This window comes from Ursus americanus, chromosome 12, assembly GCF_024610735.1.
Source record: "Ursus americanus isolate L20-20 chromosome 12, mUrsAme1.1.p, whole genome shotgun sequence".
Taxonomy (NCBI): Eukaryota; Metazoa; Chordata; class Mammalia; order Carnivora; family Ursidae; genus Ursus; species Ursus americanus.
In genome coordinates, this window is record NC_142138.1 from 18,295,723 (window position 1) to 18,312,751 (window position 17,029).

Below are 17,029 nucleotides of genomic sequence, written 5' to 3' on the forward strand. Positions count from 1 at the left end.
GAACAGTACATTACCTGTCCTGTCATCTCTTTACTTATCTGTGGAAGGGTAACAATACTTTCGCCTCATAGGGTTCTTAAGATTAAATAAGACATATGTATCTTGTGCCTGACACATGGTAGCTGCTCAGTAAACGCTAGTACTTAATTTTTAATTTTTTTGTGTTTATAGAATGTCATCTAAGTCTTTGGGGGGGAGTGGGGAAGAATAAGAGGAATCACTTTAGAATAATTTTTTTCTATTGTATTGTTAGTTGTGAATGTTCCCATCAAAATATCTCCTTGGAACTGAATTTTAAGCAGATGGTTGAATCTTGTGTCTACTAGGTCGGACACTGTCGTAGAGGCCTTCAAAATGTGGTCTCGTGTCCCACTTATATCCAGGCCTTTGAGAGACAGTAGTAGCATTACTTCCACACTGCAGAAGAGGAGATGGGGTCTAAAGAGGCTGAATAGTATGTCCACACGCCCAGAGGTGGGTATGTTAGCAGCGGCAGCTTCTTCACCTGCACCTACGGGTGTCACCATCAAACATTCATAGACTTGTAAAGAGCAAAGGAAGTAATATATATAAAGTATTTAGTACAGCTCATGGTGCGAGGCAAATGCTCAATAAATGTAAACTGCTTACCCTTTCTTCAAGTATTTAAGTATATTTAACTCAATTTTAAGTATATTGTACAATATTAGCTACTGTTTTCATTTTTTTAATTGTGCTAACCACAGAAATGGGTTCTAATCATCAGTCACCAGTAAAAAATAAATTGTATTATATTACAGTTGAATATATGAATTGAATTATATTATAAGGGGGTTTTTAGTTTTTCTCTGGACTGTCAGCCTCCAACAACTGCCACCAAATGATGAGTGATACCCCTCTTCTGGGTGGTATGTTAAGTCTCTGAGTATGCTCTGGTCCCGTGTCCACTTCATTATCCCTTCCCTCTCGCCTGTGTGACCCTCTCATGAGGCCTTTTCCTCCCTCAGCCCTTTCTAGTAAGTACTTAAGCATAACTCATGTCTGACATATTGCTGAAAGCACTGGCCCACTTAAATCAGAACTAAATAGATGAAATACAGCCATATCATTATTAAGTTGGGCCTGATAATAGTTCAGCACATTGAATAGCACTATTATATACGAATGGGATCTCATATTCATTCCCTCATTGAGCAAATATTTTTTGAGCCCTTTCTATGTGTCAGGTACTGTTTTAGACACCAAGGATATGGCAGAGAACAAAATCACCTCATGCAGTCGTGTGCTAGCAGAGTGAACAAGAGTGCTAGTAGAACATTGAACAAAAAGTCTGAAGATGTGGTTCTTGTTTTAGCTTTACCAGTTACCTCTTGGGCACCTGACCTCGTTAAGGTAGTTAGCCTCTCAAAGTCTTGCTTTTTCTGTAAAGCCACATTCATAACCTCCCCTGTCTGTGTCAGCAGGTAGTTACAAGGATCAAACACTGAACGCAGGTAAAAGTATTTTATAATCCATGTAGCTATATACGTATATAAGGGATTATTAGCATTTCTGTTGCTATATTCTTGGTAATTGTAATACTGGGGCAGCCATATGGTACAGTGATTAAGAACATAAGCTTGGAAGTTGGACAGATCCGAGTCCTAATATTTGTTCTGCCATTTACTAGCAGAGTGAACTTGAGCCAGTTAAGCTCTATAAGCTCCCATTTCCTCACATTTAAAGGGGGGGGTGATAATAATAATTAATTCTATGGATTTGTTGGAAGAATTGAATCATGTTTATAAAATGCTTAGCATTATTCTTGGCACACAGTAAGAACTCATTTTAGTTGTGATTATACTCATATTATTATAGCCCTTTAGTAAAACTCCCAGCCTCCAGCATCTTCCATTTTCGACAGTTACACGTAACACAGGATTTATTTTCTTACTATATTATTGTATTTGTGCTCTTGCTCAAAAACCTTTTATACCTCTTGCCTAGCAGATCTTTGTTTCAGAATCTTTGTTTCAAGGTTAGTATAAAGGTTTTGTATTTACCTCCCAATCTCTACTTATGAGCTTTCTTTTCTCATTAATGCATAATAAAGCACTAGACACTCTCCATGTATCTGTCAACTCCACCCCCCCACACACACGCACATCTTGGTCTCGCCAATACTTATGTCTTGGTTCCTATTGTTTCTAACACCTGGGGTGCTTTTCCACTTCCTTTTTATTTCACAACGAAAATTTCATGAAGGGTTGTTTTAGAAAGACTCCTTCAAGTTTTCTTTGATTCAAAATGAGTAAAATAAGGGTGCCTGAGTGCCTCCATCAGTTAAGCCTCTACCTTTGTCTCAGGTCATGATCCCAGAGTCCCCAGATCTAGTCCCATGTCTGGCTCTCTGCTTAGCGGGGCATCTGCTTCTCCCTCTCCCTCTGCCCCTCCTCCCTGCCCCCCCCCTTTTTCTCTCTCTCAAATAAATAAATAAAATATTTAAAAAACTGATTAAAATAATGCCTAACACCTGGAATATAAGTGTTCAGATGTGAGATATTATTATGACCAGCTTCATCCCACATCATTCCCTTCAGTAATCTTAACTCCCCTCATAGTTAAGTAATATTCATGGTTCATTTAAAAAATAAAAATTGTCCTTTATGTGATGTCACCTGGGCCTTATAGAAAAGAGGGACCCGTTTCTGAAGGAGTTTCTCAACTAGGAGTATGTTGCTTGTATTCTCTCACTATCTCAACATTTTAAGAATGTACGACTATAGAGAAAGACAATTATCATATGATCTCACTGAAATGTGGAATTTAAGGACGAGGTGAGAGGAAAAAATGAAAGATGAACCCAGAGAGGGAGACAAACCATAAGAGACTCTTAATCTTAGGAAACAAACTGAGGGTTGCTAGAGGGGAGGGGGGTGGGGTGATGGGGTAACTGGGTGAGGGACATTGGGGAGGGTATGTGTTGTAATGAGCATTGGGTATAAGACTGATGAATCACAGACCTGTACCTCTGAAACTAATAATACATTATATGTTAATTTTAAAAAATAATAAATATGTGACCAAGAATAAAAGTCTCCATTAAAAAAAAAAAAAGAATGTACGACTATATGCACCACACTAAACTGTAGTCTTCTGGTGGGCTGGCCTTACTGTCTTCTTGGCCACTGCATTCCTAGCCTAGCATATAACACTTCCTTAATGTTTGTTGAATCAGTGAATGGGGTGAACCATATTTAAGCTTTTCTACCATATCCTGATGCTTTCATTTAATGTTGGATACTTCTTACTGATTTAGTTTATTCTGCTATGTATCAGATATCCACTTTGTAGATCACCTATATAGTCTCTCACCTCAAAGAACTTCTAGTCTCATTAGGAAAATAAGACATGTATATCACTAAAATAAGGTGTCCCAAGAGATAAAGCTTTAGGAGGAGTTCAGAGAAGATGAAAAGTATTTCCTGGTAAGAGAACAGCTATTTCTGATGGGTTGATTGGATTTTAAAATAGGAATATGGTTAGATAAGAATGTGGGTATAGCACAAACAAAAACATGGAAATAAGAAAAATCAGGTTGTGGAATGGGGAGAAGAATCTAAGGGTATGTAAAAGAGAGTAATAGAAGGTGAGGTTTGAAAAATAAATTGAGGTCAAATGAGACAGACTTGAATTTAAATCTCAGAAGGTTTGAATTTCATGTATTCAGCCCTTGGAGCTTTCGAAGGCATTTTAAACAATGAAATGGTCTGATCAGAGCTCTACTTCAGGTAGGTTCATCTAATAGCAACATCGAGGACGTCTCGGAGAGGGAAACCCAGTTAGGAAGCCACTGCCGTGGTCTTGTAAGAGGTGCTCAAGGCTCAAGTATACTTGGGTTGCAAGGTATTTGCCTCATTCCTCGACAAGGCAGGGTGACTCTTTTAGAATATCTTTACAGAAGCAAGCGACTTCATTTTGTCTTTTTCTCAGAAGTTGTGCTTTTTTGAATACTAAGGGAGCTGAGGCAGGCCTCCCAAAGACTGGACAGGTTGACTACCCAGGGAGCGCCGTTAGCATACTTCCCATTTTACCTTTCCTTGTGCACCGCCTTCCTGCAATTCTGAGCAGCCTAGAAAATACGCTCAGGATGGCGTAGAAGAAAGAAATTCAGTTTGTCACATCCGGTCAACATGACTTTGCAGAAAGGAATATTTGTGAATTTAGGCTGGCAACGAAATGAATAAATCATCCTGTGGTTTTTTGGAAGAGAGCATTGGGTTTGGGAAATATGGGGATGATAAAATTTAAGCCAATATAAGTTTCTTATTTTTAAAAAAAACTTTCAGTTGTACCAAGGAGTTGTAGTTGCTATTGTTGTGGTTTTTTTTTTTTTAATTTGCTTAGTAAAACCTTAAAAGAAAAATAGTTGTATATATTAATATACTGTTTCATCATTTTTTAAAAAGATTTTGTTTATTTGAGAGAGAGAATGTGTGTGTGAGCAAGAGAGAGAGAGAGCATGAGCAGGGGGTGGGGCAGAGGGAGAGGGAGAAGCAGAGTCCCCACTGAGCAGGGAGCCAGATGTGGGGCTCGGTCCCGGGACTCTGGGATCATGACCTGAGGTGAAGGCACATGCTTAACCAACTGAGCCACCCAGGCGCCCCTCATGTTAAATGGGGAAAGAGGGTAGGGAGCAACACTGCGGAGCATTTAACTGATCAGAAGTGTGGCTTTTCCAATCCACAGTAACATCCTTAACTAATTTAGCTTTGATAACCTGCTTTCTTTCTTTCTTTTTTTTTTTAAGATGTATTTATTTATTTTGAGAGAGAGAGAAAGCGAGTGGGGGTAGGAGCAGAGGGAGAGGGACAAGGGGACTCCCTGCTGAGCGCAGAGCCTGCTGTGGGGCTCGATCCTAGGACCCTGAGATCATGACTTGGACAGAAACCAAAAGCCAGATGCATAACCGACTGAGCCACCCAGGCGCCCCTGATAACCTGCTTTCAAATAAAAACATAAATTCCTGTTCTCAAGGTTCTCCCACTGTCTAGCTGGGGAAAACTATAGGTAAGTAGTGGGTATGAAAAAATTAAGTAGTATAAAAATAAAAACTATCATCACTTAATGTAGATTTTGAGGAGCCCAGGGGAGGGAATTTCGAACTTCCTGAAGGTTTGGAAGGGACTTCTCTGAGGATTGAACAGCACTTCTTATCTTTTTTTTTTTCTTTTTTTTTTCTTTTGGTAACGGCTGTGTTAAGCATACAGTCATGAGCCTTGCTTTTTCTTTTTATTCATCTTTAAAACATAATCCATCACAGAAACTACTGTCTGTGGTCTTGTGGGGCAAGGTCATTGTCCACGAGCAGCCTTGGCTGCACAGGCAGCTTTGGACAGCTGGTTTGAGGATCAGCAAGAAAGGAAGTGAACACCCAGCTACCCAAGTTAGCTGAATCATCTTGGGTGACACTGGGCCACCATCCATCAGCCAGATGGTCTTCAAACCACCGTGATACAATTGTGCTTTGGAAGTCATGCTTGCTGACCTATTTTCCTCTTCCCATCCCTGACTGATTGCTGATTTCTAAGCTCCTGGTCAGCGGGGTATTTTAAAGGTTGCCTAACACATGTGAGGCATTCTGTTCTCAGAACAGAACCCACATTGTTTCATTCTGTGCCTCATTTAAGCATGAAAACCCTTCTATAAGCGGGAGCTCTCCTAGGAAAGCACATGCTTTATTGCTAACCTCTCTCAATTCCAACTTCCTTTTTTACCTGACTTCTCTCCCTCTAGATTTTGACTTCAAACCCTCCTCTGTGGAGCGGTCTCAAACTAACCCAGTGACTGAAAACAGAGGAAAAGCTTTAGAAGGGGTTCATAGTAGAGTTATAAAGAGCATTGACTTTGAAGTGAGAGAGACCTAGGATGAATATAAAGAAGGATCAGACAAAGGAAATGAATGAGGCACAGATGTTGGATTCAAGGATCTTTCAGCCTCATCGGGAAGATCAATGCTGTACATACGTAATTAGGATACAAATGAGATGATAAGTGACACAGGAAGTTCAGGTAAAATGTCAAGTGAGGTGAGAGGAAGAGAGATGTCTTCTAGCTGAGGAGAAGGAAAGGGTTTATGGAGTAAGTGACATTTGAAACTCGGCTTTGTGTGATAATTCTGTAGCTATAGATGTAAAGGGTGTTCTTTTTTGTTTTTATTCAAATCTTAAAAGATCTACAGCGTATTTGCAACCCCGACTGCCTTGCCCATGTTTTCTTACATTTTCAAAGTTGAAGCATCAAACAGCTCTTTTCTGTCTGACATCAGTATTCCTTTTATAAAAACTAAGACCACCTCACTTCTATACTCACACTGCTGAGAAATGTAAAAAATTCCTGTGACTTATTTACACAGCACTTTGCCTTCCGCAAGAAGATATATGCATGATTAGATGAATGACATCAGCTGACCACTGTCCTGGTGAAAATCTCCTCTCATTTGGGATCAGAGGAGCTCCCTTTGTGTTTGTTCTATAACTGAATGTGCTGTAGTTACAAACACTGACTGTCTTGAAGCCTCGGTGGGATAGCAAAGCGCCCCCCTCCCCAGGGCTTCTTCGTGGCTCACCACAGCGTACAGAAGCAGACACACGAAATATTTGGGGAGTTAAAGGTTTCCCATAGAATAAGTACTGTTTTTTAAAAGTGTAATTCAGGGGCACTTGGGTGGCTCAGGGAGGTTAAGTGTCTGCCTTCGGTTTAGGTCCTGATCCCAGGGTCCTGGAATCAAGACCCAGGTGTGGCTCCCTGCTCAGCGGGGAGTCTGCTTCTCCCTCTCCCCCTTCCAGCCACTCCCTCTGCTTGTGGTCTCTCTCTCTCAAATAAATAAAATCTTTTTTAAAAATAAAAATCAACGTGTAACTCATTTCTTCTGAATTTTTCTGTCTCTAGAACTTACCCACTGTCTAAAATGCTGAAAATCAATGTATTCTCAAGCTTCATTTCTTAACTTGGGCATGCTTACTTTATATGGTGACTTCTTGCTTACCCAAAATTCACTGAGAGGAGGATGCTCTACCTAATGAAATTTTCTGGTTAACAAATGCTAAAATATTGCTTAAAATTAATGGTCTGATGATTTTTTTTTAAGCTTGTGAATCCTGTTTTCTCTAAGATTAGTTATCAAAAAGAGAGAAAAGAAACAAGAGCATCATTTACTTAGGACCTAGGGCTTAATTAAAAAGCACGACACCTTTGATATCAGTCTTCCCTAGCTTTGAATCCTGGGTTTGCCTTTCACTAGCTAGGCAGGTTCATTTAAAATGTATCATCTTCCCGTCCATGAGTTGGAATGACGTTGGTACATATTCATATGGGGTTGTTACAAAGACCCCACGGAATGGGGGATGGATAAAGAACCTGTCTCAGCAAAAAGCTGGAAACAAATTAACTGCACCTGATGTGCTAATAGACATTTTGCATGTTAATGTATTAATCTTCAAGGCAACCTGATTGGGTAGTATTTTTAATCTGGTACTTTTATCTCTGTGTTAAATATAAGTACTCAGAAGGAACCTTGCATATAGTTCTAATTTGCAAGTTGAGATATGAACCTGGATCTGACCAGTTTAACATCCATGCTTTTTTCTCTCCTTAGGGTTTTTGTTTTTGTTTTTCTTTTTTGGGTTTTTTTGTTTTTCTTTTTTCTTTTTTTCTTTTTTGTCTTAGTAATCTTTACACCCAGTGTAAAGAGGCTCAAACTCATGACTCCGAGATCAAGTTGCATGCTCTTCTGACTGAGCCAGCCAGGCGCCCCTATGCTACCTTCTTTATTATATTTTTTTTCTTCTAGATATTTCTCATAGCTCCCCTTTATTTCTTAAACTTGCAATAATACATGTGAATTCTTCTGTAATCAAACAGTACAGAAATAACTAATGCAACAATTTCCCATTCTTTAATCCTATTCCCCAGAAGTAAGCAATTTAAAAAATTTGTCCTATATGCTGACAGATATTTTCCTGCATGCGTATCTATATATGTGTATATTTTGTATCTTTTTTCTGAAAGATTGTTCAAACCTACATTCTTTCAATGGCATGTAAAAATTCCTCTTTCTCTACATTATCAATACTGAATGTTCTCTTTCTATTCTCTTGTCCGTTTGATAGATGAAAGAACGCCATGTCTTTGCTTTGGTTTGTACTACTTAAGTTACAAATGATGTTGAATGTCCCAAAATCAAAACTATTTTCTCTCCAAACAATCCCACCAAATCTGTAGTAATCCCAAAATGGTGGTGTTTTAATATAAAAATCCAAATAAATACAATGTAGATATTCCATGTATCATCCTTATCCTCCCTGTGTGCCCTCAGAAAGTAAACAAACTCCTCGTTAATTAAGTATAACATTTAATATGTTACAATTCAATTAAGGACATACTGAATGTGTTTTGGAATTTTATTTTTTAAAGATTTATTTATTTGCGAGAGAGGGTACACACCTGCAAACTGGGGGAGGGACAGAGGGAGAGGATCTCAAGCAGACTCCCTACTGAGCATGGGGCCCAACAGAGGGCTCAGTCCCAGGACTCTGAGATCATGACCTGAGCCAAAATCAAGAGTCGGATGCTTAACTGACTGAACCACCCAGGAGCCCCCGTTTTGGAATTTTAATGGGGCTTATTCTTATGTCTCATTTATATTACATAAATATTTTCAGAATTCTGCAGAAAATAACCATGAAGAAAACAACTGTTCCATTCTTTGGTTTACCAGGATGTGTCCCGTGTTTTCCGTGTACCAGACATAGTATTAGGTACTTAAGTTTCAGAGATAAACAGGATAAATAGTCTCTTATCTCAAGTAGTTTAATCTTGCATAGAAGATAAATAAGCATCTCAGAAAGTTTTGGCTAGAGGGAATAGAAGAGCTAACTGGCTGAAGCAGTAAGTAAATTTATTCTCTCTCATGTGAAGGCTGCTAAGAATAGGACTGTACTTCAGGTCAGGTTGATGGAGTGGCCCACTTTTGCCATCAAAGTCCACTTTTTCCATCTCTAACTTGGCTCTGTCATTCACAGTGTCAGCTTCATCTCAAGGCTGGTTTCCTCAGGACTGTGGGATTGTTGCCCATGGCAATTTGAGCTTCATGCTTTCTTGTTAATTTGGGAGGTAGGGGGACTTCTTGTGGTTCTTTAAGACCAAGGAGGAACTAAGGAGGAGCTAGGGCACTTGGCTGACTCTGTCTGTGGAGCACGCAAATCTTGATCTAGGGATTGTGAGTTCAAGCTCCACACTGGGTGTAGCAATTACTTAAAAAATAAAAATCTTAAAAAAAAAAAAAAAAGATCAAGGAAGAACGTTTCTAGAAGTCTCTGTGTCTCATTGAGCAGAACTGGATCACATACCCATTCCTGACAAAGTCATTGGCAAAAAGAGTGGGATTAACCGTAAGACAATCAGGCCCAACCTTGGAACAGAGAATAGGGATCAGCTTTTTCCAAGGCATATCTGGAAACCTCAGGGACAGATTGGGGGCAGGGGGGGGCAGAGGTTGAGGGGATGGCCTTCTAGGGGAAAGGAGGAAAATAGGAATGGCCACTAGAGAGGAAACAATCTACAACAATAATAAAACAAGCTTTTGTGGTTGAGTATCTATATAGTTTTAGGCAGTGTGAGTGAAGAATAATGTCTTTACCATTTTTTTCTTAATGTCCCAAAGGATCAGAGTGGTACGGAACCTGTTAGCAGTGAGGAAGATGGCAGTCTCGAAGTTGGTATTAAACAATTGCCTGAAAATGAAAGCTCCAAACTGGTGAGAATCCTTTTTAAAGGCATATCATTTATATTTTGTACCACCATGGAAAGGATCAACTTGCATTGTATTTACTTCTCTAGGAATCTTGATCTCTGAGCTAGTAGAAGCTTTTCCATATGGAGTGACCCATTAATTCCAATGAATAGCATATACTCCTATTTTCTTCACACTTGAATTGTGCTGTCTGGGACAAAAGAAGCAATTTCTCTTTTAATCTTGTGTAATATTAGGTTTCTTTAAGGCTAGGGCTGTCCTCGATTAGTCCCTAAAGGCACAGAAAAAGACATTAAATGTAATCCATTGATTCATAGTAAAAGATGGTTAAACTCACCCAGGGGCTGGAGCATTAGAAGAGAGTCAGTTTTGTTTTGTTTTGTTTTTTAAGTTAATTACTGTTTTTTCAGTAATCTTTACACCTAGCGTGGGGCTTGAACTCACAACCCCAAGATCAAGAGTCACATGCTCTTCCAACTGATCCGGCTGGTTGCGCCAAAGAGAGTCAGTTTTAGAGAACCCTCCCTCCGTATATATTTTAATGCTTGATATTTTATTTGATACTTATTGAACTTTTACTGGGTACTGGGTACTGGGTACTGGGTACCGTGCTGCATTCTACATTCATCTCCTCATCCTTATATAGTGCAGGTGGCGATACCTTCCTTTTACACATGAAGCAACCCAGGACTGACGATGTTCACTAACTTGCCAGAGGCCACTCACTAGAATGTGGTAGACCTGGAGATTCACCCCCATTTGGTCTGACTCCCATGCTTTCATTCACAATCCATCTTTTTGTTTTGCAGCCTTATGCTTACAGGGTTAGACTACAAGTTCTAGAAAGAAATGTGGGCTTTTTTTCTCTCTATTTCAAAATGTCTTACAAATCTCAAAGAATTATCACTTGGGAGGGTCACCCTGATTTTACGGCAGCACCGAGTTGTTCATTTTACTTCAGGGAGTTTGAGAAATCATTTATCTTCTTTCAGCCTTTAGAAAATGTATATTGGGACTGTCTTAGATTCTGTGTCCTAGAAAAGAAACTATTCTTTCAGGCTGAAGGGAAAGGACATTTCAGCAAAAGTGGAAATGACAATGGGCTACTCTTGGACAAATTGTAAATGGGACTCAAGAACTCTGGGGTCAAGAACACGACTAACAGACTGTAGCCATTGTTCTTGAACAAGGTGTCCCTAGGTTACACTGTTCCCTTTCTAAAAGATAAACAGCACATTTCCACTGGAAGGGGAGAGAGTAACATCAAGAAGGTTTGAACTCAAAGCTCCTTCATTTAAAAACACTATTAACGTGGTTTTTTGGGGCACTGTATCTCTATAGATAGGTTAGAGGAAAGTCTTGTAAAGCAACAGGATTTTCTAAGTAGGAGCCTCCAACACAATCCACAGAGGAAATGGTAAAGAGGATGAGAACACTTCCTTGCTTGCCAGAAGAATCTGGTAATCCAAAGAGATTCACTTGTAGGCTACAGGCAACAGCCATCCATTATCCACTGCCAGTGGTGGGTCTCCAAGTGTCAAGACAATTGAAGGCTCCCACCCTCAGGCAGAGGACTTGAAGGGCTGGGGGTAATTTTTAGATACTGTTTTATACTCCATTTCACCAAGATGGAAGCCTTCCCATACCCCCTGACTGCTGTCTCCCTTTCTTTTTCCCTCCCCTCCCCTCCTCACCTCCCTCTCTTTTTAGTGTTACAATTCTTTCTCACTGTTTCCAGTAGAATCAATGCATGGTCTAGTTGAGAGAGGAAAGATAGCCTTAATTTAAACAACTTTTATAGTATAAATACAGATGCCTACCATAAAACATTAGTCAATAGTGTGGTCTTGGACGAGTTACTTGACCTCACCAACCCTCAGTTTTCTCACCTGAAGAAGTATTGTACTCAGGATGTTACGAGGAAACAAATGGGCTATAAGGTATAAATCATGTAGTAGAGTATAAGGCAAACAGTTGGTGTTTAGCAAGTTCATTCATTAATTCAACAAATATTTACTGAATGCCACTATGTTCCAGGCGCTAGAGGTACAACAGTGAACAAAATGTAGAAAAATGCCTGCTCTCAGGGCGCCTAAGTGGCAACAGTTGGTTAAGTGTCTGACTCTTGATTTTGGCTCAGGTCAGGATCTCAGGGTTGTGATCTCAAGCCCCACAGAGCCCCACATTGGGCTCCGGGCTGAGACTTGCTCTTCTCTCTGCCCCTCCCCCCCATAATTAAATAAATTAATTTTTTTTTTTTTAAAGATTTTATTTATTTATTTGACAGAGATAGAGACAGCCAGCGAGAGAGGGAACACAAGCAGGGGGAGCGGGAGAGGAAGAAGCAGGCTCATAGCGGAGGAGCCTGATGTGGGGCTCGATCCCATAACGCTGGGATCACGCCCTGAGCCGAAGGCAGGCGCTTAACCGCTGTGCCACCCAGGCGCCCCTAAATTAATTTTTTTTTAAAAAATGCCTGCTCTCGTGTGGTCTCTCTTCAGGAATAAGTAGGGGAAGGAGATAGATAACAGATTAGCAAAATGTTAGTTTGGGTCATAAGAAATTGCTGTTTTTGTAGGTAAGAATTTCATATGGTACAACCTAACATGTGTTACCATGTTATAAAGTATTAATAACTGTTAATTGTCACTAGTTATCATGATTATTTCTATTAAAAGATTGGTGCAAGGGTTGGTACACCATCCTAGGATTGTTGCCCAATGCATCTTGTCAAAGGACAGCATGTGATATGTATGGGTCTTGACTCTCTTCACCCCTGTTTATGTCAGGACAGTTGGAAACACTAAGCCTTAACCCTCTAAAAGTTGCTTCCTTGCTTCTTATGGGGGACATATGTCTGTCTCAGGCACTATGCTGGCCCCTGCAGGAATGACCAGGAGAAACACCAGCCTTGAGGATAATAGAATTTGTATCTGGAAAATCATACATGCAGAAGTATATTAGAGAAAAAACAGCACTATGTTGCATGTGTTCAAAAGTGGGAGGAAGACCATGTCATTCAGGGATTAAGAAGGGTTTCTTAACATCATGGCATTTAAGGTAAACCTCTGAAGATGAGAAGACAATTGACTGGTGAGGTTGGCCTAGATAGGTTTACCAGCTCCGTCAGTGTGGATTATGGAGTAGAGAGTAAGTGTTGGGCTTTTGTAGGGCAACAATGGGCAATACGGTTTGAACAGTAGACTCACAGAACTGAAGGGACTATATGCTGTGAATTATAGATGAATTTATTCATCTTTATGTGCTCAGTGCTCCGTCAGTGTCTTCGGTATTGCATGGATCCATGGAGACACAAGGTACCACCTCTGAGAAACTGTCCTTCAGAGAGCTATTAAATTCTTCAAGACTACCTGCTTTCAGAGCTAAGATTAAACCGTGGGTCAGCATATTCCAGGACTGTTTCCACCGTTCAGTTCTGGTTGGCTTTGGTCCATATCTCAGTAGTCCCCAGATTCACAGCCAAGGGGTTTATAATAACTTCAGTAGGTACTGGCTTTCTCTAAAATATTTTTAAAGGGAGAATAACTTGTTTTTAGACAACTGATCAGATGATGGTTTGTGAAACATAGATTCCAATTGTGAGAGACTGGAGGCAGGGAAGTGTCTGGAATCTATTTCAGAAGTCTAGGTGAGAGCCTGTTAAGACTATGTTTTTAAGCCTTTTGAAAGGAACTTTTAAAAAGCTATCTGCACAGAGCTTTGTGATTTGCAAAACAAAGCGTCATTGCCTCATTAGCTTAATTTTTTAATATCTAATTTTTTTCTAAAATGATACTTTGTGATCTTATTCAATTTTATCCCCAAAATAACCCTATGTAAAAAGTAGGGCAGGACTTATTTATCCCAGACTTACAGATGAGACCTTAATCTGCTTAGTGGAAGATCACAAAATGGGAAATGGGAAAAGCTGGGGCTCATACTGAAGGGTCTTTGACTCCCTGGTATCTTGACACAGAAGGTCATGAATCCCTAAAGTAATTATCTTAATCTTTTGGATATCAACCTATGTTCTTTGGTTGGTTTTTTAAGATTTCATTTACTTGAGAGAGAGAGTGAGAGCGAGAGAGAATATAAGCGGGGTGGGGGGGAGGCAGATGGAGAGGGAGAAGCAGACTCCCTGCTGAGTAGGAAGCCCAACGTGGGACTCAGTCCCAGGACCCTGAGATCATGACCTGAGCCAAAAGCAGATGTTTAACCAACTGAGTCACCCAGGCGCCCTTCAGCCTGTTTTTATCATGTTGAGAATATCTGCATTAATATACTCTTTTGAAGCAGTATAACTAAATTATGAAGAGTACAAACATTAGAGCCAGACTACTTAGATTCAAATCCTGACTCTACCATTGACTAGCAGTATAATCCTAGACACGTAACCTTTCTGTGCCTCCGTTTCTGCATCTATAAAATGGGAGACAGAAACCACAGTTGGTGAGAACTGAGGAGGTACCAGCTATACGGTAGTGTGCAGAACCCTGTCAGAGTGCACTGGAATCTCTGTGCAGGGTGAGTTGTTGTCAATGCTGCTGCTGCTGTTGTTCTGATTAAAACATTTAGTGTTAGCCACAGAAGGATTCGCTGTTGTAAGTGAAGCATTCAGGTGTAACTTAGAAAACCGAAGTCAATTTTTCAACCTGAAAAATGCAAATGCTGATCATAATAGGCAGTGTTTATTGAATGCCTATGTGCTAAACATACTCTAAGCTCATTTACATAATACTATGAGGTTAGTACTAGTATTATCCCCATTTAAGAGGTGAGGAAGCAGAGGCAGTGAGACATTAAATAATCACCCAGCGGGGGGCGCCTGGGTGGCTCAGTCAGGTGAGCACGCGACTCTTGGTTCCGGCTCAAGTCATGATCTCGGGTTCCTGGAATCAAGCTCTGCATCCTCCGTGCTTAGAGAGGAGTCTGCTTGAAGATTCTCTCCCTCTACCCCTCCCTTCCTCAAATAAATAAATCTAAAATGAAATAAGCAAATAAATAATCCATCACCCAGTGAAGCAAAGATCCAGGTCCATGCACTGTGAGGCTGGAAGCTAGTCTCTAAACCTCTGTGCACTACTGCCTTTCAGAGAGATACAGACTTGGAACAACACTGAAGTCAAAGGACAACGAGAAAGTTACATTGGGATCCGAACTTCATGATTTTCATTCCCTTTTATCTAAATCTTGAACTTCAACATAGAAAATTGGCTAATAGAAACAGATATACAGAAATGCACCTTTTACGTCGACAAGTAAAGTTATATCGACCTCCAAATAGATGTATCATAAAACGAAGGACTCAAATTTTTCGAGAAGCTGACCTGTTAGTTGTTTTCATGCTGGTTATCTTATTTAACCCAACACTGCATGTATCATTGGCCCTACTTTACTGACGAGGTAGTGAGGCTGAGAGGTGGCAGGTATGTTCCTAAGGTCTCGCAGCAGGTGGGTGGTATGGCTGGGACTCAACCCCAGTTCTTTTTGCTCCGAAAGCCCATCTTCTCTTCGTTGTATAGTTCACATAGAGAGTCTTTCTGGAATATCAGAAATAATCAACTGTGTGGTCTGTTTGTTCAAACAACAAATATTAATCGAGTATGTTTTGCTGTGTGCAGAAGAGTCAGTGATGAGCAGAACTCTTAGCACTTCTTAAAGAGCTTGAGGTGTTTGAGGACAAGTGTTCACATCAACTTGCTGTGTTTCGAAGCTCAGTGGCTAGTGGGAAGGAAGGAGCGACGGAAGGGAAGGAAGGGATAGTACCCTCTCCTTCTAAGTAGCTAACCTCTGTTCTTGCTACCACCTTTGGGATCTCTAACTCTGTCAAATACCGTAATTGTCAGCTTTGATGTAAAACCAGTTTACTTTTTTTTTGTTCTTGTCTGTCTCCTTCTTCCTGCTGTAACAGATATTAATAGCCAGTAAAACCATTTTAAAGCAACTAGCTTACCACAAAATAATAAAAAGACAAAGCAATTGAAAAGTGGGTAAGGATCTGAATAGGCATTTCTCTAAAGACAAACAAATGGCCAGTAAGCACATGAAAAGATGCCCAACCTCATTAACCATTAGGGAATTAAATGCATACCAAAACCACAATGAAATACCACTTTACACCTACTAGGAGGACTGTAATCAAAAAGGCAGATAATAGCAAGTGCTGGCGAGGAGGAGGAGCGAATGGAACTCTCATACGTTGCTGGTGGGAATATGAAGTAGTGTCGCCAGTTGAGAAAATAGTTGGCAGTTCTTCACAATATTAAGCATAATTATCATAATTTCACTCCTAGGTGTACACCCAAGAGAAAAGAAAACATATCTACACAAAAACTTGTACACCAGTGTCCATAGCAGCATTATTCATAATAGCCCCAAAATGGAAACAGCCTAAATGTCCACCAACTGACAAATGAATAAATAAAATGTGGTATGTTATGCAGTGGAATGAAAGATAATGAAGTCCTGATACTGATACGTGGTGCTACAACCACATACTATGTGTATGAAATGTCAAGAGGAGGCACACCCATAGAGACAGAAAGTAAATTAGTGGCCGCCTATGGCTGGGGGTGTGGGCGGGGGATGGGAGTGACCCTAATGGGTATAGGATTTCTTGTTGAGGTTATGAAAAAGTTCTAAACTTAGATTGTGATGATATTTGTACAACTCTGAATGCAGAAACCATTGTGTTGTATACTTGAGATGGGGGCATTTTGTGGTATGTTAATTATATATCAATAAAAACATTTTTAAAAAACAGGAGCAGGAGAGGAAAGAGGAGAAGTAAGAATATAGATAATCCACAAAGTGAAATCAAATGAGCAATGTTGAGGTAACCTCTAGAAATTCTGTGAATCTGTTAAATAACTACAATGTGATCCTATGCATGGAACTTGTAACGTATAGTCTTTCCACCTTCTGGGATGTTTTGCCAGTGTTCAATAATCCCTGGTGGAAAAGGCCCAGATTCTTTGTCCATCTTATAAATTCCTGCACTTTGCCTCTTACTGCATTCTGTGCTCGATCCTGGGAAGATGCTGCAGAAGGTAAACCGACAAAACTCTCTTCCTGTGTTGTTTACAGTCTTCATGGGAGACAAACGTCATTCAAATAATATCACAAATAGATTGAAATCTCAACTTTGAGCAAAGCTAAGAACTGGAGGTGCTTGGTGCTAAGGGAGCATTTAAAGGGGGATTTGACGTAGTCAGGGAGGGCTTTCTCAGGGAGAGGAACTGAAATCGGAAGGAGAAG

The 17,029-nt window shown here is 40.1% G+C and overlaps 1 protein-coding gene across 6 annotated transcripts in view; it reads left to right on the forward strand.

Annotated features, from left to right (window-relative positions):
- Window positions 1–17,029, forward strand: part of PATJ (PATJ crumbs cell polarity complex component) — a 345,082-nt gene that overhangs the window by 246,449 nt on the left and 81,604 nt on the right. For 5 of the 6 annotated variants that reach the window (XM_087865951.1, XM_045802203.2, XM_045802205.2 and 2 more), the window contains exon 31: window positions 9,683–9,775. The exons of the other annotated variant lie outside the window; for it this stretch is intronic. In XM_087865951.1, coding sequence (XP_087722077.1) covers window positions 9,683–9,775 — 93 coding nt within the window. The remainder of the gene's footprint in view (window positions 1–9,682; window positions 9,776–17,029) is intronic. 6 annotated transcript variants of the gene reach the window in all.